This window comes from Silurus meridionalis, chromosome 22, assembly GCF_014805685.1.
Source record: "Silurus meridionalis isolate SWU-2019-XX chromosome 22, ASM1480568v1, whole genome shotgun sequence".
Classification (NCBI taxonomy): domain Eukaryota; kingdom Metazoa; phylum Chordata; class Actinopteri; order Siluriformes; family Siluridae; genus Silurus; species Silurus meridionalis.
Window position 1 is genome coordinate 15,368,744 of NC_060905.1, and position 24,423 is coordinate 15,393,166.

At 35.0% G+C, this 24,423-nt stretch overlaps 3 protein-coding genes across 4 annotated transcripts in view; 2 read left to right on the top strand and 1 right to left on the bottom strand.

The window, feature by feature from the left end:
• Positions 1-825: 825 nt before the first annotated feature.
• gngt1 (guanine nucleotide binding protein (G protein), gamma transducing activity polypeptide 1) lies at positions 826-1,776 on the bottom strand. The gene is made up of 3 exons (XM_046834833.1): positions 1,715-1,776; positions 1,489-1,587; positions 826-1,182 (listed from the first exon to the last, which is right to left on the bottom strand). Exons 2-3 carry the CDS (start codon positions 1,582-1,584, stop codon positions 1,057-1,059), a joined length of 222 nt encoding a protein of 73 aa, XP_046690789.1. The 5' UTR covers positions 1,585-1,587; positions 1,715-1,776; the 3' UTR covers positions 826-1,056.
• Positions 1,777-4,374: 2,598 nt separating this feature from the next.
• Positions 4,375-8,330, top strand: tfpi2 (tissue factor pathway inhibitor 2). Of its 2 annotated transcripts, XM_046834286.1 has the most exons (6): positions 4,375-4,950; positions 5,068-5,238; positions 6,326-6,505; positions 7,061-7,234; positions 7,339-7,426; positions 7,864-8,318. In XM_046834286.1, exons 1-5 carry the CDS (start codon positions 4,872-4,874, stop codon positions 7,386-7,388), a joined length of 654 nt encoding a protein of 217 aa, XP_046690242.1. In that variant the 5' UTR covers positions 4,375-4,871; the 3' UTR covers positions 7,389-7,426; positions 7,864-8,318. The 2 variants fall into 2 exon arrangements, with proteins under 2 accessions (XP_046690242.1, XP_046690241.1); XM_046834285.1 differs by having other exon boundaries at positions 7,339-8,330.
• Positions 8,331-19,084: 10,754 nt separating this feature from the next.
• calcr (calcitonin receptor) overlaps positions 19,085-24,423 on the top strand; it is a 63,868-nt gene continuing 58,529 nt past the window's right edge. Inside the window, exon 1 of the mRNA XM_046835326.1 lies at positions 19,085-19,211. The gene's annotated coding sequence lies outside the window, so the exon portion shown is untranslated. The remainder of the gene's footprint in view (positions 19,212-24,423) is intronic.

Consider the following 24,423-nt stretch of genomic DNA (forward strand, 5'->3'; position numbering starts at 1 on the left):
GTATAGAGAAACTTTGGACAATTTAAAACACAACATTTTCTTGGTTGATTAACACGTTTTTGTTTGCTACATAATCCCATGTGTTCTTTCATACTTTGGATGTCTTCAGTATTCAATTACAATGTTGAAAATAATAAAAATAAAGGAAAAACACAGAACGAAAAAATATTACACGTATGGGTTATAGATACCACCCAGTTAAATTGTGTGCAGACAAATTTTACTGTAATTACAATAAATTGTTTTAATAACGTGTTTTACAAAATGCTTTTAAAACCTTTTTAGTTCTATTTAATGCTGTGTAACATCTGAAAGGTAGTTTCTCTTATATCTTGCAGCTAAAACTGTGATCTACAGACCTCAAATACTTTTTCTTGCTTGAAGATAATTCGACAGACAGAAAATAAATGTATCCCTAAATAAAATCTGTACCCTTCCGACAATTCTGTTTTTCTTAGTTAAATAATGACCAATTTTGAACTGTTTACTACTGATGCATTTGTTATGTGTATTTGCTACCATAGAAACTATACCATATCAAAATAAGCATATTAATAAAAAACCTGACATAATCTTTGGTGCTGAAATTATAGAAAATGAATCGATATCAAATGAAATCGAAATTTCATAGGACTGTAGTATAAAGCAAACAGTATCCAGGCCAGAGATCTTGCACACATATATGTATGCAACACATATTACACATCCACGCAGATAAATGGACATGGCATGATGACACTAAGGACATTTTTCAATAAATATTTCTAAAGGGGCCATCATTTTGATGTTCAAACCATCCTGTCATGCAATAAATCTGACAACCACTGCACAAAATGATTTGTTTTATTATACCACTTCAAAGGGGAACACACAGGAAGATGGGAGACGGTTCATATCCGTGTCATTTAGAGTAATTTTAGCATCTATATTCTCAACTGTCTTTTCTCTGTTTCAGGCAGCAGAGAAGATACTGGGTAAGATAAAAGAGGAGCAGGTGTCCGTGTGCGGTATCAGAGTCTAAATTGTCAAAAGGAAAAGGGCAGTATTCTGTCCACATTAGCAAATAACACATCCACCCTTTTCCTTGAATGGATTCTTTTCTTCTGGGATGCCTTTGACCAGAGGATCTTCATCCATACCACTCTGTATGTATTCCATGACTTCTTCACAACATTTAGACACCTACAATGATAAAATTGATGAGATAAAAGACTGAAAAGGCTATTGGTCTGTAATGATACAATTAAATGGCACAGACTTGCATTCACAACAATTTTTAAATGGGTTCTAGAAACAGCATTCAGACTTTTTTTTTCAATAAGCAGGATATTAGTGTGAGAATGTTTATATTGTATATATATATATATATATATATATATATATATATATATATATATATATATATAGTATTGTTAACTATTATTATTATTATTTATTAGCTATACCAGTAAGAGTCTAAACTAGCATATTAGTAGACAATGTTCTCACCTTTTCCCTTTCCAGCTTCACCTCTTGCTTCAACTGATCTACTTCCATTTTAGCCTTATCCAAGTCTGTTAGGTTCTCTACATCTATAACTGGCATTTTCTGAAAGAAAAGGAATTAAATACAACTTTTTATAACTCCATTGCACACTATCCCACTGCTGTCAAAGCAAAATTAATTGCAAAAGTATTTACATCTACATGAAGTGAGTAATAAAGTTCACACTTACTCCAGCTGATGGTGAGCTCTCTTCCCCCTGAAGACAGACAGAGAATCCTTTAGCTCTCTCACAATCCGGGTTATAAAGTAATCTGTATAAACACTTCAAGCTCATAATCCTATTAAAGCAAACACTCTTATCATTGCTTTACAATATATAGAATAGAAAACAGTTGCTTATTATGTTACAACTCATGTCACATGATTTTTTTTTTTACTGCACATAGTTTTCTTGAATTTTTCCAGGTTCTCCCAGCCATGATACTATTATGAATAAAATGTAGGTCAAGGGGACACTGTATTACAAATTACAATGATAAGCAAGCTGATCTGTGTTTACCCCCAACCTGTCCTGCTAGATTACACGTCATCATTCTAAATGACAAATGTATTTCCACAGGAGCCATTAGAGAAAGAAGTGCACTCGGATCAGTGACCACATACATGATGAAATCTATCCTTTTGACATCACATCTGGGGAATTTCAACATATTACTATTACTTAACAAACACTTTAAACACATTGGCCTCGATCACCCCTTGTTTTCAAGTCCAAAAAGACCATATTTTCTCACTACATCAATTGAGCCACTTACAAAGATCCTGCATCGGGTTTATGGCTATGGTGAGGGATTTTGCCTCAACAGACAACAGAGACTTTTTAACAAATTAAAAATAACTCCCTATTTAAACGTCACATTTCTTTCACAACAACAATTTCTATTAAAGAAAATAAATAATACAGGGAATAAAAAAAAAACCTGCACCAAGCTCTTAAACATCGATTATTCTCCTTACTGTATGCTTATTCATTTATTCAGAGTAAATGTTTTATCCTGGTCTGGGAGGAAACTAGAGAACCCAGAGGAAATCCACACAAGGAAAACATGGGGGCTAGGGTTGGGACTGGTTTCCTGCTAGTGAGTTTAAGGTTAGGGTGTTTGTCAGATTTGTGTGTGGTAGGAGCAGCAGTTAGCTGATTTAATGATAATATTAATAAAAGGAACTCAAAGGCATAGTCATTAGAGGAAACGTTGCGTAAAGACTAGATTGCATTCCTTTATGCTGTGTAATGGTTTCTCGAGTTCTTAAAAAAAGTCATGTCATAACTGCATGAGTAATCAGAAATGGTCCAGAAGTTTGGTACACTGCTTATCGAGCTGAAACTACGCAAGAAATAAAATATTTTTTTTTAGATTATTGAAAGCTTTGTAAATATTCCAGGGCAGGTTCACGTACAAAACCGTCAAATGCGAGAAAAATGCGTAACATGCAAAAAAAAGAAAAGTATGACCTCAAAAGCCGTTTGAAACTTTGGTAATATTTTTGCATGAGATGGCAGAGGGGAAGGATGTTGCTAAAATTATAAAAGTTCAAGAAAAAGCTATGAATGACTGATAATTTGTTTAAATTGTACTTTGAATTGGAGTGAAGAAAATTCAGTTGAATTATCCAGCTTTAAATGCAGTGCTACAAAAATTGGCTCCAGGTCTGAATTCATCACAAGCCTGACCTGGATAAAAGCACTTACTGAAGAAAAACGATTATCAGACTGAAGTGTTTTATGGTTATATTGATTTTATGACTCTGTATTTTTTTATTACCTTTTATTTCATCAGCATGTTTGAGCCATTTTATTAATTGTTTTATAACACTTATCCTATGCGGGGTTGCAAGGACAAAATCTAAGTAACTTGGGGCAGAAGGTATTGTAGGGTCATTGATAGGGCATAAATGTGCACAAACCGGACAACTTGAATGTCAGTGCAAGTACTCATAGGAAGCTTGTGGTGAAAACATGCAAATGGGCCAGAGGTTTGATGTAAACAACAACCCCAGCAGTGTGAAGCAAACATGTTAACTACTAAGCCATCAATGCCACTAAGCCACGTTTATGTGAAACCTTGATTTTTAATTTTGGGGGTTTTTTTTGTTTTATTGTCTGATTTTTTTTTTTTTTTTTTATCAATATCCTTTTTTCAATAAACGGCACAGCTTCAAAAAAAAAAAAAAATACTTCAATAATTTATAATGTTTTTAAAACTAATAGAAGTTGTTTTAGTTGTAATGGAGATGTCCTGCTCCCTCTGGGTCTCTACCGGTAATTTGTTGAATTTTAACGATATATTATATGTCTAGTGGATACCATCAAGAACCAATAGACCACATTCGGTAACTTGTAAGTCACATGTCGGTATCTACTCTACTAGACTCCAGCATCCAGATTCCACAGGGGTCTTTATTTTGGTGATATACATGAACACGCTTTATATAAAGGAAACCATTTGGCCATGGTTTTAATGGTTTGAAACCTGTAATGGTTTCTGTTTGCTATAGAGAGCTTAACAATGATTGCGTAAACATATGAACTCATCCAGAACCTGGGACTTTTTCACAGTGTTGTCTTTGGTTAGACAATAGTGATTTCATGATGTACATGAAATACTATAGATCAGGGGTCACCAACATGGTTTTTGTTGTTTTGCTTTTTTAAGCCACACTCGCATTGGTGTGAATTTGAAAAAGACAATATTAAAATACAGATCACTAGATATAGATGAATATCATTAATTATTAATAATAACATAATTTAAGGTAAATTGAGCAAATTTGTTCTTTCAGAAGTGTGTATCAAACTGGTAGCCCTTCACATTAATGGGTACCCAAGAAGTAGCTCTCAGTTTCAAAAAAAGTTGGTGACCCCTGCTATAGATACTATATATAACAGAAACCATTCGGTAATGGTTTTAATGGTTTGTAATGGTATCTGCAGTAGACACCTGTGATGATTTTTCTTGATGTTTTTTTGGGATGGTTGTATAGAGATTAACAATCATTGCATGAACATATGAATTCACATTCATATTTGTAACAATTGAGAGAGCAGAAGAGCAAGATGGTCATCCTGAAAACACCCTCATCTTCTCGAAATCTGGTCAACGCAAGTACGTAAAACAGAGATATTAAAGAAAACAAAGCAGACAGAGACTCAGTTGGATACTCAACAGATATGATTCACCAGATTCAGGGGTTTAGTCACCGCCCCTTTTTATTTCCCACCGGACCGCTCAGAGTGCGCTATAAATAAAGGAAAGCGCTTCCACACATACACACACACACACACACACACGTCCATCTCTGAAGATCAGAATTCAGCAAGCAGAACGATGGAGGGACACTTTCTCGCATGCATTTTGCTCCTAAGCTTCATCAATGGAGCAGTCTTTTACAAACCATCACCCATGGGTAAGTTCACATCTGCTTTCTTTGTCTCTGGAAGCTGCATGCTTTCGCACGCGCTCTGCGCATCCACGACTCGAGGTAAACTTTTCACAAACTTTTTTTTTCCCCCATCGTTTTCAGACATCTGCCTTCTCCAAGTGGAGGAAGGACCGTGTTTGGAGGACGTGCCCCGGTTTTACTACAACACCCTCACCCAGGCGTGTGAGCCGTTCAGTTACGGAGGCTGCGATGGAAACGCCAATAACTTCAAGTCTAATGTGGCATGCCATAAAACCTGCTACAAGATTCCGAGTAAGTGATCAGAGAGATCAACATCTACTGCTTCAGATTAAGTTTGTTCCAAACGAGTTCTAGATCTCGTTAGTTAGATAACACCTGGGTGGGGTACTGAGCTCTGGTGCAGACCCTTAATCTACATGTTTTTGTGTTTTGTGGTTTTTTTTGTGTGTGCTGCAATCGTTTTCAAGGTGCAAAGAGGTCCATTGGAAAAGTTTTTTTTTCAAGTTGCAAAAGATTTCATGCAAAAAAATGCTTTATTCAAAAAAAAAAAAAAAAAGTGGCAAAGTTTACAAGTGACTCAAGATTTTGTGCAAAGTTTGATTGAAAAAGTTCGAAACGTTCCAAGAAAACAAGCTTTTCAAGTAAAAATAAGTAAAATAAATAAAAAAATATATCTACTGATTTATTTATTTTTTATAACATGACTTAATTTTATAGAAAAATGTTGGAACTGTTATTTCTGAATAATTTCCAAGTTCCCCCCCGAAATAAATAAATAAATCTTCACAAATTCTGCAAAGTTTTGGTAAAAATGCAAACGTTTCCAAGCTACAAAAATTCACCTACTTGTACTTTCTAGAAGAACAAATCCTGGCTGATGAACTAAACTTTTTAGATACATGAAAAATAGTTAATGGAAACCAGAGGCAGTGCTAAAGTAGTTGCAGTGGTATAGGAAATCAGAGTTTTAGTAACCATGGCAACTGTTCTAAGTTGGGTGTGGTTCAAAACATGTGTCCATCAAGAGTATATGTTTTGTTTCGTTAATCACTGACTTTTTCCTTGAAAAGTGTAGGTGTCATACTTTTTTAGTGTGAGATTCCTTCAGTTCCACTTAAATTACCTTACATCATTTCTAAAGGTGCATTTGCTCATTTATTTTCTGAGAGTGTGGGCCTATTAAACAAAATTTATAAAAAACAAAGACAACAGCAATATCGTAACATAAATATATTTGGACCATTTGTGAAACCAGTTAACATCTAGAATTCCTTGTTTTCTGAAAGGATATGTAAAGTTATGTAATGCAATTAAAATGATGTCTGTAAAAGCAGGACTGATGTATGCAGTGATTCTGAAACATGATTTCTTTCTGCAGAAATTCCCAGAATCTGTCGCCTTCCAAAAAATGAAGGTCTTTGCTTCGGCATTTCAAGGCGCTATTTTTTCAACATGACCTCCATGAAGTGTGAAGTGTTCTCCTACGGAGGCTGTGGTGGAAACAATAACAACTTTCAAGAGTTCAGCTCCTGCATGGAATACTGCAGTCCTCAAACGTGTATGCAAACATCTGATTTTGAGTTCCTTATCCCTCGTTCTAAGCAATGACCATTTAACTGTAGTAAAGGCGGTTTGGCTGGTGCAAAAAAACATGCTGAGGTTGCATTTGTTTGTTTCTCAGGGTATGGTCTGGGTTTACTTACAGAGAATCATGAGAAGGGTTTAAATCATTAGAAGGGTTGCACTGGTTTATGGTTTAAGAATATTGATCAATTTTATTTTGTCATTAGGGTTTTGAGACTTAATAGCTTGATGGCTGGATATTTGGCGGAAGAGTAAAATGAACAGGAAAGCAGGTCAATAAAGGTTAATGTTCGACATAAATCAGGGATTCTGAACAGATTGAACCTGTCTAACATGTAAGGGCTGTTAAATTAATTTTAAGTTTTAACATCGAAAATTGCACGTATTAAAGTCTAACCCATTATCCCAGAAAATACGACTTCTTAACACTTTACAACATGACTCCCCTTCACACACTGTGTAAATACAGTATAATGGCTGCATGGTTTTTTTTTTTTTTTAACTTTTTTTCTTTTTTTTTTTTTTGCAGCTATGCCTGTGATCTGCCAAGGTGACTCAGACAAAGGAACAGGCAGTGCCTCAATACCAAGATTCTACTACGACTCTAACAAAAAAACATGCAAGCAGTTTGAGTATACAGGAAGTGGCGGAAACAACAACAATTTTGTCTCCATGGAAAGCTGCATGAGTGTTTGCACTAAAAGTAAGTGGAATGTTTTAGTGTCTAATTACTGATGAATTTTGTGTGTTTTGTAAATTATTGTTACAAGATTATTGTAGTAAATATTTCATTTGGCTCTTTTTCAGAAAGCAGACCACAGAAGCCAAGTGGGCGAATTTTCCGAAAAAGATTGTAATGCTTGGCGCCTTTATATCTTCAGCAGGATGTGCTAGTGTAAGCACACTTGCTTTATATTCGCAGCATGCTGAGAATCCAGAGTGCTTCACATTTTGTTTTCAAGATGTATATTTTTTTAAATATTTGATTATGCTAATAATGTTTACGTCATACAATCTAATTGTAGCGATCCTTAAGGTCCACTTAAACGACCTTATATTTTTTATAAAGGTAGTTTTTTAAGTGTCTAAAGCAATTAGACAAAAAATGTAAAAAAAAAAAAAATTATAACTAATATTAACATGCATATTTGGACCATTTTGTGATCTTGAAGTATCACATGTAAAAGCAACACATTGTGTTGTTTAGTTTTAACTAGAATTCCTTGTTTTCGTAAAGAATATCCAAAGTTTTGCACACAACTATAATGTAATACCTGATGCCTGTTAACATGGGACAGATGTATGCAGTGATTTTTTTGTTTATTTCTGCAGACATTCTCAGAATCTGTTGCCTTCCAATAGATGCATTTCCAGGCGCTTTTTTTTTTTTCTCGACGTGACCTCCATGCATTGTGAAGAGTTCTCCTATGGAGGCTGCGGTGGAAATAATAACAATGTCAGAGTTCATATTTCCTACATTGAAAACGGCAGTTTACTTAAGTTTATGAAAAAAACCCAAATTTATAAATTATATAGTATTTTCTAACTTAGACATATTTTTCTAAACACACGTTATATATATATTCACACAATATAATGTTGCAAGTTGTATGATCGTTTTCTGAAATTTTATGTGTTACTTTTATACTGTAAATGTGATATTTCACAAAAGTGGCCTGCTTGTATATTTTATGTTTGTTTTGTACATTTTTTTTTTTTTTTTTTTATTGTGCAAGTCTCTGTAGTGTTGTATAAAACCCAAATTTCTAAAGCATATATATATAAAAGTGTCTTTAAAAAAAAATCTTTTGCACATACTCATTATTTTATATTGATAAAAATTAGATCTAAGGTTTATTTTAAAAAGGTCACAATTTGAATTATTACAAATTCTGAAATTAATACAGAATAACTGGCAATATTCGCAATTCATTTGAAATTTACATTTTTTTATTTCATAAATCTTTTTTTTGCTCCATGAATAGAAATAAAAATATATTGCAGCAAGCCTCTAAAAACCCTCCACTCGATAGCGTGGCAACGACCTGGCTAGCGATTTCAATCTCAAGGATTTATACATTCCTCTTGGTTTCTCTTCTTCCTATATATTGTAATATACAGTACAGACCAATATCAAAGTAGCCACCTTTTGCTTAGATTACTGCTTTGCACACTCTTGGCATTCTCTTGATGCCTACTTTGAAGAACCTACAATATGACATATTTTCAGTTCATTTTTGTTATGTATATAATTCCACATGTGTTAATTCATAGTTTTGATGCCTTCAGTGTGAATCTACAATTTTCATAGTCATGAAAATAAAGAAAACTCTTTGAATGAGCAGGTGTGTCCAAACTTTTGGTCTGTACTGTATTTAATAAGAAATATTTGTGAAAAATGTATTGTCTGCTGATGTTTACACTTCAGTAGTAGGAGTTTTAATGAGACTAAATTGAAATTGTTTGGGGGTGATACATTAAGCGAAATGTCCCTGTGCAGTGAGACTAAACAAAAGCACTCATAATTATATATACCTTTTTATAAATTAATCATGATATAATATTTAGAAATCTTTTGGGATTTTGGGAAAATCTAATGAGTTGTGTTTACAACCTTGTTACCAAGGGTGGAAAATACTCTTGTAAGTATTGCTGTAGTCCAAATATTTTTAAATTGAAGCAGAGTTTTTTTTTTTTGATTGTAGTTGATTATTAGGTGTAATTATATTTTGCCATTTGCTTAGTATGCTAGTATGCTTTTCTTGGCAATGGCTAGTGCTGTAGGAAAAATGTTTACATTTTACTTTGGGATGTTTATGAGATAATGTATGTATGTGAAGAAGTAAGTAGCATAGTGAAGAAGGATGGAACAATTTAAAAAATTTGAAATATCCTTACTGATTTGTTTCCAGAAGTGCTTGACTGGTGTTCAGTCCCATATGAAATGTAATCATTTGGTGTACACTATACAGACAAAAGTCACATACTGATGTGGGGGAGGTGAGGAGGCCTGGGATGCAGTCAGCGTTCCAATGCAACCCAAAGGTGTTCACAAGCTTTCAGGTCAGTGCTCTAGCCAATGCCACTGAAGATCTTCCTCTCTCTGGAAGTCACTTTATGCACAGGGGCATTGTCATGCTGGAACATTTGGGTCTCTTCCTATTTGGGTAACTTCCTAAGCCAAAATTTTGGGTAAGAATGACATGGCAGGTAAAGTCAGGTGTCTTAATACTTTTGTTCATATACATTATTGTATTTTGTGTGTATTTCTTGCAGATGTCTGATTCTATGTAGCCTTCTATGTATGAGATGCAGACTGATCTTTGCCCAAACATTTTATTTTTATTTTTGTGGAGTTGCAATTAGATATTAGTTGAGATTTTTTGGATATGAATATAGTTAGTGATACGGTATTCAGCAGTTCTAATACTAATGGGGAAAATCCAATGTGGATTAGAACAAATAATGTATTAGTTAGTAGTAGAAATAAAAAAAAAATCTAGTCCATGCCTATTAATCAAATCTGGGAATGATGCGAGTGTATATACACACGTAGCAATGCAGCTGTGTATAGTATATACTGTACACTACTAGCCAATGATACAAAGCATGTAGTAAATTAATGCAGATGCTGATTTAACTACATGGTAATAAAAAAAAGATTTTTTAAAATCCTGATCACTTAGGACATTTAAACATAGGCATGTGTCTGTTGATCTATAGACTTAAACAGCTATAAGTTAAATTGATGGATCTCAAGTTACATTATCCAAATATCACATACAAAAGGACATTTCATTGTGCCTGTTAGTTCACTGAGTCCAAGTCTAATCTACATGCAAAAATAAAATAGACCTTGTCATAACTGGCCTTTGGAGACTATAAATGCCATTTAAAGACATGTAGAAAAGTGTATGTTATGGACTGCAATAAACCATCCATCTTCTACTGCATGCAGCTTAATAAGTGCATCTGTAGCACCTCCTGGTGCATTTGTCTACTGAGACCATTGGTCAGCTAAAGACAATGGAACTGGTCATGTAATTGATGGGATAAATATGTTTTAAATAAACAAATGCAAACGGGATTGCCTTGTCCATCGGGAATTTAACCCCTAAAATCTGAGTCTGTTATACTGAGTATATCTATATCTATATTTATATCTAAATCTAGACCAGGGGTGCACACACTTTTCAGCATTTGAACTACTTATAAAAGGACCAAGTCAAAATGATCTGCCTACAATAAAAATGCATAAATAAATATATATATATTTTAATGTACCCACACTACCTATGTGACTCCCTATCGATGTATTGGACACCCCTGATCTAGAGTATGTGATTCAGTACGTACAGTGATACAAATGGTGTGTAGATATGCAAGAGAGGAACATAAATCTGCACCATGAAACGGTCCTGTGAGTTCTTTGAGGAGATAAAACCTGGTGACTTTCATTGGAGAAAACTTTCTTCCACTTTTTTGCTCTTAGTCATTGCATTGTATTTTGTTGGTTTAAGCAGCCACAAGGTGGAGTTCTGAGTTCATGCTTAGAGGCTAAATCCATCTAAAAGATCTCTTTAACAGTGCACAATGAACATCATCCTTACACATGAGTTTTACTTAATGAGTGTGTTTTGATGGTTTTGGTAGAGTGCTTTAAATTCACCAGAAGAAAAGGTCATAACATATGATTTACATCACTTTTCATCCTCATTAAACCATCCAGTGAGCCCTCAATTGGATTTTTTCAAACAGTAGACACTGTCACAAAGCATATTAGCAAAAGGGGAACACGTCCTCTACTGGGTGACCCGAGATAGTGGAATTATAAATGATTTAAGATGATTGAATTAAACATGGGTGTCCTAGTAGCTAGAATCAAGATCATTTAAAGCTATTTTTCAATCTCTTTGCCTAAACCCATGCATTTCCATTTGATCCAAATGTAATCAGAAATGTAAGCAGTGCAAACTCACATTTAATCAGAAGCTCTTTGTTTGTTTGGAAATGAATGGGGGCAGCATCGTCCTGGAAAAGAAAGAGTAGTCCCATCAGCAAAGTGTTATTGTAGGATAAGAACGATCAGACAGAAGAACGTTGGATTAATTGGACCCAAAAACATTCCAGCAAATATAAATGTCCCCCACAGCACAAGCAGAGATGATTTCTAGTGTAATTTGTCTTCCATTTGTAACTCCCCCCAGAGAAAATCTTGACAATCCCTTTTGTGATTATTTTGAAAGATTTTTATTATTATTTGAAACCAGCCATACGCAAAATAACAAACAGAGAAACATCTATCTGAAATCTTTTGCAGCATTCTGCAAGTCTCCAAAAGGTTAATGGTTTTATATTAAAAAGCGGTTTGGCAGCTCTCAAATGGTTTGGCAGGTAAACACATTGGCACAATTTAATTTGCAGCGAAAATAATGTTTTTATGTGGCTGCTGGTAGGTGGCGGTACACTTCCCCTGAGATACCAACACTGCTGACTGCATATTCCCTGCAATGGCACTTTTAGATCCAGACATCAGAAAGCCAATGAGCTTCTAATAAATTATCGATGCAATAACAGTTTGTGCTGCTGTCAGACGTTATTTCTGTGATCTATGATTAAACTTTTATGACATGGAAATGGGATAGATTTGTGTGAGGAGATAGGATACACCATCAGGTAATCTTGCACCAGGAGACCCTGGTTTGATGTATTAATTTTAAATCAAGTGGAACTGACAGATTGGCTTCAGACTGAATGTAAATGATGATCACCTTTTTCTCATTTTGGTTTGAAGAAAAATTGTAGTATAAAACAATTGAAAAAACGGTTTTGCCCTCTGCAAAACAGATTACACAAATCCAATGGGTGATTGGTCTGAACCACCTGCTTATCACCACAAGTTTGTTTCAAGGTCACTGCTTTTCCATGCGCAACCTTGATTGTGTTGACTAAGGATAAGCAACTTTATAAATGGGACTGTTCCAGGGAACAGCACAAAACATTGCTTGGTGGCTCAGAAATTCAATGAGGTATCTTGCCAAAATATAGAAATATGGATTTTTATGGTTTGTAAAATCATTTTAGATGTTATAGAAATAAATATGAACTATGCTGAATAAATACACGAATCAGCACAATGTAGAAAACACATATTCAGATAAGAGTAATATTTAAAAAATAGGTTGTGAAGACCAGGTAGAATCCTAAAAAGTTACCTAATGTTAATATGTGATCACGTGAAAAAACAAAAACAAACGTGAAAAATGGATGAATCATTTGTAAAATAAAATCTTGAACAGAAATACATCAAATGTCCAGGTGTAAAAGTGTAGAACATAACATATCAGAGAACATAGCATACTGACATGACATTAGATATAATGTTACATATTACATGACTTAACATGACATAACATAGAACATAACATACCATAATATAATAACAAGATATAGAACATGACATGACAATAACATAGAACATGGCATAATGACAGAAAATTAAATAACATATTAACATGGCATGATGTACAGCATAACATGACATAAGATAATGATATGGCATATAACTGACATTACATAATGACATGGAATGACATGTGGTTTTGGTTTACTGATTAGAAGATCAGGTGGTCATGACCCAGTATCACCAGGCTGTCACTCTTGGGCCCCTTTGCAAAGCCTGGGCTCCAGGGGCACTGTATCATGGCTTAACCTGCACTCTGACGCAATGTTCTTCCCTGATGCCGGCTGGGAAAGAATTTCACTGTGCTGTAATGTAAAGTAACAAGAAAAAAACGTATAAATGACAAAACAACATATGTAAAATACATTGATTATTTCCATATGAGCATCAGACCCATTGTTAATTTTAGATATAAACCATTGCTTGTCTAAATTTCAGCCTTTAAGTCATCCTTGTCTTGTAATTTATGTGTTTTCACTGACTGGTAGTCCTTTACTTAGTGAAAACAAGAACAAAATCTATACAATTCAATTTCAATTCAATTCATTTTTATTTGTATAGCGCTTTTAACAATGAACATTGTCTCAAAGCAGCTTTACACAGATAATGTGGTGATTAAATGTAAATATGTTCTTTGTAAGTATGTTTGTCCCTGATGAGCAACTGTGGCAAGGAAAAACTCCCCGAGATGGCAAAGGAAGAAACCTTGAGAGGAACCAGACTCAAGAGGGAACCCATCCTCATCTGGGTTGCACCAAATGTCCATTTGAAGCATATATGCAAAGTTGCGGGGTACAGTGATGATGATCAGAAGCAAACTGCACTCCCGAGTCAGTGCAGCAGACCGCTGACACCAACTACAGTCCAATCCGTCCTCAAAAGCACCCGTTCTACTCCGGAATTATATGGAACCACCCAAGGTGTTGATGAGAGACCGTCCCGAGCTGCACAGAAGTGTGAAGATCCATGGAGGGGAGAGGGGCAGGAACAGTGGTCACTGGAGCCTCAGGAGCATGTTTAACTCGACCGAAAGAGAGAGAGAGAGAGAGAGAGAGAGAGAGAGAGAGAGTGACGGGAAGAGAAGGATATGGATTATTAAGTGTAACTATTGGTGTATGAAAGTTAATGTCACTGTGCAGTTTGGACTCCGGCAAGACTCGCTATGGCAGCATAACTAAAAGAGAGAACCAGAAGGTAACACAGACATGAGGGATCTCTGGGATAAGAGACGACCCACCACACCACCGTCAACAAACCTGAGTGAACGTGTGAATGTGAGGGGACGACAGCATACAAATATACCAGTTCACCAAACACTCTATATCCATGCGCCCTCCAGATCTGTGCCTTTACCTAAGAAAAATCTACTGATAAAAGGCTTGACTAAATAAATAAGTTTTCAACCTCGACTTGAACACTGAGACTGTGTCCGAGTCCCGAACACTGATTGGAAGGCTGTTCCATAACTGTGGGGCTTTATAAGAGAAAGATCTGCCCCCTGCTGTAGTCTTCATTATTTGAGGAACCAACAGATAGCCAGCACCTTTTGATCTAAGTAGGCGTGGAGGATCATACTGGTACAGAAGTTCACTCAGATACTGCGGTGTGAGACCGTTAAGTATACAAAGGGTCTAAGTGAAATTAAGTCACTTAAGTTTCCATTACTCATTACATTTACTCCTTTAAAGAAATAGGAGCGTTTTTTTATTTTGCAATTCCATATACAAATACAACACAATTAGTGTTCAGTTTATATTCATGAGAGTCACACATCATCCCGTTTTTGTCATATGTTGAGAATGATCTCCTGCCGGGTCACTGAGAGTTTGTCAGACAAATTTGTAATGGAGGGAGACACTCAATACTAATGGCATTATCATCATTCAATAGAGGCCTTTGCTTGCTTACGAAACAGGTAGGATGTGACCTCTTTTCCACTGCACTTTGGATAGCATGCAGGCTATGTAAAAAAAACAAAAAAAACCTGATTTGCTTTCTTTAGAGGGCGGATGCATTGGTCTAACAACGTTCAGTCATGATGTGGTAAGGGCAGCTTGGCTTTGTGTTGCCTGCTGTGGCTAACCTTTAGCTCAGGTGTGCATGTGCCCTTTCAAAAACATGACGTTAAGACCGTGTGACAGATTAGCATCCAATTGTTCTGGTTATACCACTTATCTGATGCAAACAAACCACCACACATTTGTTCGAATTAGAAAAGTTAGATAAACCCAGATAGAACATTTGTGAAGTGATTTTTTTTTTTTTTTAAGATGAAAAGAAAGATAAATGTCTAAAATCAAGGTTCCCCCTCCCCATACTTGCAGCTGTGCTGTATTTTGCTATCAAGCAGATGGTGAGAGTGTGTTAAAACAAGGTCATTTTAATGGGCCATAAATATGCAACGTGGTACCTATCACCTACCTGTAAATCTGTGCGTATACACATGCACATGCATGATGGATGGATGAGGGCAAGAGAGGGTTTTTTTTTTGGTGTGTGGGTTTGTTTTTATCTGTAAACTCATGAGTCATCAGCTAATAGAAATGAACAATAACCAACTTTTTATAGGGGCAGTACAGAATGTGGCCCCTCACTACAACAAGTAGTATTTAGGTTGTAGGTTCAGAATAGTCAAATGGACATTGAAAATGATTCAATTTATGGTCCAAAATCCAAAATTGTACTATTCCAAATCCTTTATTAAACTTCAATTTCATATTTATCCTTGATAAATGTGTAGTTTTCCTTTAAATGTACTGAGGCTAAAAATGATTTTGCTACAACAATTCATCTCGTCACTTGCTATTTTGATTATAACCATAAAGCGCACACATATGTAATACATGACGTAATTAATGTCTGCCTTACAAATTACATTCTTGGCTTACAAGCACATTGATATACAGTAATTAATCTAATGTGTAACCCTCAACCCCAATTACACATACAAAACACTGTACTGGTTGCAACTCTGCTACTGGTATTTCTTAAATAGTAAAACAATCATAATAACATTTGCTAAATTCTACTCTGAAGCATTTTCTGGCAATGCTACTTTAGTAAACATAATTTATATTCACAAAAAACATTTTATTGTAGAATCAGGGAGGACAAATATGTACTATATGAAACAAACGTTTGTGGACACTTCATCATAAGATTCATACGTGCTTTTGAAACATCCAAATCCACATTATTCGCTATTTGTGTTCCACTAGATTTTGGAATGGGCTTGTAGTGATTGGTGTTCATTCAGCCAGAAAGGTACAGTCAAAGTTGGGGTGAGGAGGCCTAAGGATTTATTTTAAAGATGCTCTGTAGGGTTGAGGTAAGAATTTTATTGCAGGGCACTCAAGATCTTCCACTCCAAAACATGCAACCCATATCTTCATAAAGCTGGCTTTGTGCACATGGGCTTTGTCATGTGGGAACAGGTTTAAGTCTCCTTGTTTAAATGAATGGAAAATTATATCCCACCACATCCAAAGACATTCTATACAGTTGTGGTAACAGTTTGAAAGAAAAACATATATGGCTTTTTCCTGAAAATGTTACTAATTTGCAACTTCTTCAATACTACTTATCTACCGACCTTCTTCTTTTTCTACTTCTTGTTCTTCTTCTTTCAGCTGCTCCCGTTAGGGGTCGCCACAGCAGATCATCCGCCTCCATATCACCCTCTACTCTACACCCTCTGCTCCTTCAAATCAACCACCTGCATGCCTTCCCTCACCATATCCATAACCTCCTCCTTGGAGATCATTTTTTCCTCCTGCCTGGAGGCTCCATCCTCAGTAAAATACCAAACTAATAAAAAATCTAAAAAATTGTGATTTTAACTAAAGTAGTTGAATCATGTTATGATTATTTTCTATTCTCTTGCTAGAACTTGACCAATTTAAGCCATTATTTGCTATATTTTATGATTTTAAAGTGTGGAATTTTAAACAGAAGAGCTTTTTATGTGCATTGATTAAGTGTTATCTTAACCAAATTAATGCCACATATCAGAACAGATTTCTCTCGAAGCCGGCGGCATTTAGTCTTTATGTCTTTATGTATTCGTTCATAATCCATTATGAAGCTCCATTGAAATGCTGGCATTCATTTCCTTCCTATCACACTCAGTGTTATAAAAAACTCAAATTGATGTGTGTAAAATACTGGGATTTCCTGCTAATTTGCAGTTGAGGTATGTTTCATATATTTGTTTTGAACTCAGCAGAGATAATAACAGAAATACTCATAATATCTCTAATAATAAATGTCCTATCCAGCACATTAGTTAATGTTATGCTGTGCACCAAACAATTAGCAGACCTGGATGCTATGGTATAATGGGTATTAGCATGAAATGCCGTATTTTAGGTTATTCATAAAGCATGGAATGACAGGTATTACACTCATTACGGCTGTGACATTTACACAGGTTTTTGGTGAAGTGTGAAAGAGTATAAGCATGCAGAGTTGTAATAATGGACTTGAGATAATTTCAGGTGAAAAATTCAAAGACAGTTTAGAAATTTATTTGCTTTTGACAAAATGGTTTTCAACTTCAAATAATTACACACAAGTATATTCTACTCCTTAAATTATGCTTTAAGGTTTGATGGAACATTTTGCTTTATATCATTCAATTGTATTGCTTTTTACATTTTAAATATTTTTTAATACCAAGACATCTAGTATTTATGTTTGCAGATGTTCCTACATCATCACTAGCCACAATAAAATTTGAGTAACATGTTTAATATGTTGAAATTAAAAGTAAAAAAGACAGATGTTTTCAGTTTAATGCTATGTGAGCAGTCAAGAACATTTTTGCCCATTTTTCCACCTTGAAAGCACCTTGGTTCCATCAAGTGCAGTGGTTGCTTCAAGCTCAGTGGTTAAATCCTGAGTTTGGTTTATTGTCTGTGTAGGGTTCCTTTGCATATTCTTTTATCCTTTTCATATTCCTCCATGTTCTCAGGTTTCCTTCCACCATGCACCATGCACACATTCACAACCACACACACACACACACACACATATATATATATATATATATATATATATATATATATATATATATATATATATATATATTCATCTTCATCACAGTCACATATTCATCTTCATCACAGTCAGGTGGTTCTATAGAACTTGGAACAGTGAAATAATATATATGTGTGTGTGTGTGTGTGTGTGTGTGTGTGTGTGTGTGTGTGTGGTTGTGAATGTGTGTGCATGGTTTCATCTATTGGTTATTTCACTGTTCCAAGTTCTGTAGAACCACCTGACTGTGATGAAGATGAATGAACTGAATAGAATGTAGCTCTGTTGATTCTAAATGATGAAGGCTGCAGGTTTGTCTCCTGAAACAACTATCACTACCAGTCACTATCAATACCAGTATTCCTTGAACAACATCTTTCATATTTCATTTCATTTTTTTTAATCTATTAAAAAAACAGCTATTGTTTTTCACCCGTGTGTATTAATGATCTCATGATTGGTTTCTTCTGCTCATTTAACATTTTTTAACCCCCAAAAAACGTTTGGATCTTTGACAGCTCCAGACCCCCCGCCTCCTGACACCTCCCCATTGCGCACAGGCGAGTCTCATTGCGCTTTTTTTTTGCGCCTTTACTTAAAGTGCTGTCTTGCGATCACCTGCGTTGCCAGATTGTGCTTAAATGTAAGATATTCTTTTAAATTCAGCTTCTCAGTGACCTGTCACATAATTTGGGATAGTTTGGTTTTCCTGAATTGTGCATTCCTGATTAAATATGGTATAAGACATTTATTGAGGAGGCTATCACAGTGAATGGGCGTTTTATAATCCGTGATTGGGAGGGTAAAAGAGCAGATTCTGGCAACCCAGGTTGATCAGCTGTGTGTCCTAGAGAAGCAAGGAGCGCTAGTGGAAACGGCTGGCATTGAGACGCGCTTTGGGCTACCGAGAGCTGAAACCACAGGAGCCTCTTCTGCTTCTTCATTCCCACGCTCATTAAAACAAGGAACACATTACTAGATATACTGCCATTTGTTGTTGTTTTTACTCATCTCAAATGAAAGTGGATGTGATTTTTAGAGATAAATGTGATAGGAGAGTGAAGCATCACCCGTGCGTCCTCACCAACTTCTCAGTGCGCCTTAGGATGGGATTCAGTAGTTCACCGTCCAGACTTCAGAACTGAACAATACTAGGACTTCACGCTTACACCCTGCAAAGGTAAGACTTTACATCACATGGCACACGTACATGGCACACAATGGGTTTCTCATGATGATCTACTGGATGTTCAGTTACTGTATCTTAGAATGGCATGGATCACTCTGTCGGACTTGATCTTTGGTTTCACTTAGTTGTTGAGTTCCAAAAAATCAGACACTGATTAAGTCCAAATCCATGCATAAAGGATCATCCAAATATTACACCACCTGAAACAAATATATTCTCTAAATTATTTGTAAACACCTGAATTATTCCTGCATTTATGATAATTGTCTTAAAAAAACCTCTTATTTGTTGTACATATATTTTCCCATTCAGGAGCCTATATGAATGAATCCCCATGTTCTCCAGGCTTTTTGTCTGAATGAACATAATATACCAGCATTTTGCTAATCTACAGTAGTTCTACATCCTGCATTGCAATCCACTGTAAAACATACAATATATTTTTTTAATATCAGCTGAAGCAGCCATATATATATATATATATATATATATATATATATATATATATATATATATATATATATATATTTCAGACCCTGCTTTGCTATCTCTACTTTGGAAGTGTTGTATTCGCACATAAGTCAGAGATACAGACGAAAAAATTGTACTGGCACTAATGAAAAATTGATTCAATACTATGAACCATGACTTTAGGTCCAACCAAAAGAAGGAGGGAAATTTTATAACTATAACTTTCTATCGTATAGAAATGTCTTTTTTTTACTCTGGATCATGATATACATACAAAGAGTGCAATAATGGTTTAGTGATCCAAAGATGGTTATTATATTTTTTAGGGAGCCTTCAAAATGGATTTAAGCTTGGTCTGAGAGAGTGATGCACAGAAAAAAAGACTTGTTTTGCCCCTGGGGCAGATTCTTGTCATGCTCTTAAAACATTTTTACAATGCGATTTAGACACATTAATCACTGGTTTGTCTGTTTCCACTACATCCTGCCACACCATTATACAGATAAGATAGAGAGCGTATAAAATGCAGGTACCAATCCAGTCTCAAGACTTTAAAAGATCCAGGGCACTAGAGGAAAAAAAAAAGAATAGTAATAACATTGCTTCATGATATTCCTCAATCTGCTCGGGCAACTGTCATTCACTTGCTATGTTTCGGTAATGACCCATGTTTTATTCATTGGGGTGTATGCAGTTTGCTCCCATGTCTTACCCAATTTCAGCATGCTTGCAGTACTTAATTCTTGCTGTCGCGGTGATTTACCAGGAATGATACTCGCCCAGGACCTTAAAGACTTTTTTTTTTGTAAATGATCAGCCAGATTGCTGCAGAAACACATTCCTCATTCTCTTAACCACATATCATTCCTATTAGTTTCACTGTAGTTACTGAATAATTCATACAGTTACTGAGTAATGTGCTTTAAAATGAATGACTGAATAATAACTTGAGACTTGAAGGGGCTTACATTATGTGTGTTACTCACAACAAATACAATACAATCTGTATTTGGTTAGAAAATATGACACATGATTATATTTGATGTACATGATAATTGAATTAATTTGAATTGTACTCATATCCTAAAATAGTTTACCTGTGTATAGTTTAAAGGCTGACTATTAGTCAGAATAAACAATTAGACGGTATTGAGTGTAATGTAATGAACTTTCATGTGAAATTTTGATCATTTAAAACGAGCTGGATTGTTGGTATCATCTATACCGAACATGAGGTATCAATAGGTGGAGCTAGGGTACAGTCATATGCTGGGAGATGCACTGTGCTGTTGGTAGTTTTTCATGCTTTGAATAATCTCCTGTGAAGTGTAACAAACATTTTACGTTTGATGAAGAGTCAGTTTAGCGTTTCGTACTTCTTAAATTCACTTCTCTCACTCTGTATCTGTATATATCTGTAAATATATATATCTATATATCATATGCATGCACATATTTCTATCTATCTGTCTATTGTATCTATCTAGGTTTTTTATTTTTCATTCTCCTCATTCATAACCTCATTTCGCTTTACAAATGACGCACTTGCGCTTTTCTGATAAAAGCACTCGTCTCCATTAGCACTTAGATCCTAATGCAGGTTTTTTTTTTCTGTTTGTTTGTTTTTTATAATCAGAAGTTAATTTGCTGCTCTAGGAATGATTGTCTAGCTGCAATGCTTTATCTATGAGAAAACTCGAATGTGAATAGGAGTGTTTTTGTGTGCACATTTACACTCTTGAATTTTTTTTACCTTGTAATCTAATGATGAAAAGAGAGCAAGAAAAAATTAGCCAGATGATTATCAGTGTAACTTTATAGCCCTTAGTTACGTACAAGGTTGAATCACCTCTAAAAGCATGATGTTAATGGGATTCTTTGCTGTTAGGTGATGTCACTAGATAGGCATTTAATTTAACACTTTTTGTAGAACTTAGTTCCGATTGGACTTTTAGGGACTGTTGATACATCGGCACTGTGAGCTCGCATGCATGTAGGTGTGATTTTGGTTTTTAATACTTTCTCGCAGTGTAAGATACTGTATATCGTTTGGCATCACATGGGCTTGTGTATTCAAGTTAGCACTGCATGTGTCATTTTCACGGACAGATTGCTTTTCTTTTTGTAATAAGGATGAAATGATTGCTGTTGCTTTTTTTTTTTGATCTGTGGTACACTATGAAATGTATTTAAGTCCGCAGTCAATTTGATGGAGAGAAGAGGGAGATATAAATGTGGATGCAGTTCAATATAATATCCATGACAGACACTTGGTGACTCTCTATTATAATGTTCTGTCCTAATGTTTTCTTTTCTTTGGCACATTTATTCATGATAGCATGCATTCATGAAAATTGACTTTCAAAATAGTAGCAGCCTTTGTACTTTCGCTGTCAGCTTTCTATGCATTGTGTAATAGCTTCTATTAAATGTCCATGATGGGGAATGAATTGATTTTCATCGCTTGAAGACTGATTTAAAACCTTTGACTGGCAGAGGAGTATAGATGATACATGTTTAGATAACCAGAGTCCATGGAATATGACAGATTTAACAGTTTTCGAACTGCTTAGAACTGAATAAATCTTTTTTTATAAAATTTAGGAAAAATAGTAAAAGGTTTTTCCTTTTAAATTTCACAAAGTTTGTTTTTTTAATATTAATTTTTTAAACTGCAGAATCTCCTAATATTAATGTTTTTATATTTACCAAGTTAATTGTAACTTAATAAAATAATTAAAACTAATTAATATTTAACATTTTATGGATATCAAACAATTGCATTATGGCTGAAAGTGTATTATATGATCATATTATTTATAGCAGAACTATTATTTAATAACAATAGCGTGTTTTGAAATCATTTTTTCCTCATTTTTTTTCTCAATTTGCCAAAACGTGCATTTTTAAGAAAAAAAAAAGATCTAAATTATGAAAGAATAAAATCTGTTTATAATTGTATCCATATAGTTGAATGTCTTCAAAAAAAAGTTAGTTTATGTCATCATAAGTCATAGTCATATCAATCGCGTCATCATTATAGCAGCTATAAACAGTTGCTCCCACACAAGTCACTCTTTTTTTTCTCTTTTCAAGGTAATAAGGCAAATTTGCCCTGATACTGAGAAATTGCAACTCCTTTTGTCGTAAAGAATTTCCCAGTGTGGGAAACTAGACATTAGCAGCTCCTTAAAAAACTGTTAAACAAATGTCTCACAGAAAGCTTCACCATCAAGCGTCATGAATGGGATTTTGCTGCTGTTGATTAAATATTAAAATTGTATGCACGGTTAGGTAATAAAAGATTTAATAAAGTTAATTATATTTTAAAACAATTTCACGAAAAATACAGGGTGTTTTAAAAGTATCTATACCCACTTGAAATTAAATTATTTCTTTTTTTATTGCAAAAAGCAAGATTATTTAGAAAACCCTACAGGATTTACATTTTTTGAAACACCCACATTTTTTTTGGCTTCTAGTTTGGCAAACGCGATGTGTGTGAAGTGCTTGCTATGTTTCCTGTTAAGGTTCATTGCAACCTTGTGACAGCTTCCCAATCAAGCCATGAGAATGATTCCAATGCTGCCTTAAAAAAAATAGAAAAGAAAAACACTCTATCTATCTATCTATCTATCTATCTATCTATCTATCTATCTATCTATCTATCTATCTATCTATCTATCTATCTATCTATCTATCTATCTATCTATCTATCTATCTCTCTCTCTCTCTCTCTCTCTATCTATCTATCTATCTATCTATCTATCTATCTATCTATCTATCTATCTATCTATCTATCTATCTATCTATCTATCTATTTGTGTGTGTTTGCTTTGCAACAATCCTGTCTCTGAGCTTTGCAGGCAGTTCTGCTGACCTCATGGCTTGGTTTTTGCGCCGATATGCATTGTCAGCTGTGAGGCCTCCTATAGAAAGGTGCGTGCCTTTCCAAATCATGTCCAATCAATAAACCTTTCCACTGGTAGTCTCTAGTTAAGGTGTAGAAAAATCTCAGCAATGATCAAGATAAATGAGAGGCACCTGAGCTTATTTTCAAGTGTACATCAGTGTAGGTGTAGATCAATTTAAATGATTTTAGTATCAGGCTGCAACATAACAAAATCAAAAAAGTGAAGGGGGTCTGAAAACTTTCCGAATGCACTGTCTATATATATAATTTCATAAAAAATTATTTACTTAACCATGTGGAGTTCAGATAGACACATCAACATCTTTTATAAATCACAAATCTCTCCAAAAGACCCTGATCCTGTGATCTCATCCAATTCATTCATCTGTAATATGACCACTTTATTTATGAATATTGATCCTCATTTTCCCTGAAAGGCCACTGAGGCTGAGCCTGTGCAGGCTAAGTAAATAGAAGTTCAAATGTCTCATCCATAATGCTGGAAATGGCCTTCATTACAGGAGAAAATCAGGAACTTGTTGATGTGTAAGAAGCATGAAGTATGATATGATGCTTCACATCATCTCCTCTTTAAGTGCTTCTCTAAATATATGTGGTTATATGATGTATAAACATATACTGGACTTTAGATCGGAAAATCACAAGTTAAAATCCCAGCACCACCAAGCTACCACTGGTGGGCCCTTGTGCAAGGCCCTTAACCCTCAACTGCTCAGTGGTAAGTTGCTCTGGATAAGGGCATATGCCACAAATGGGAATGTATAATCACTTTTTTTTTGTACTGTAGACATAAACCGC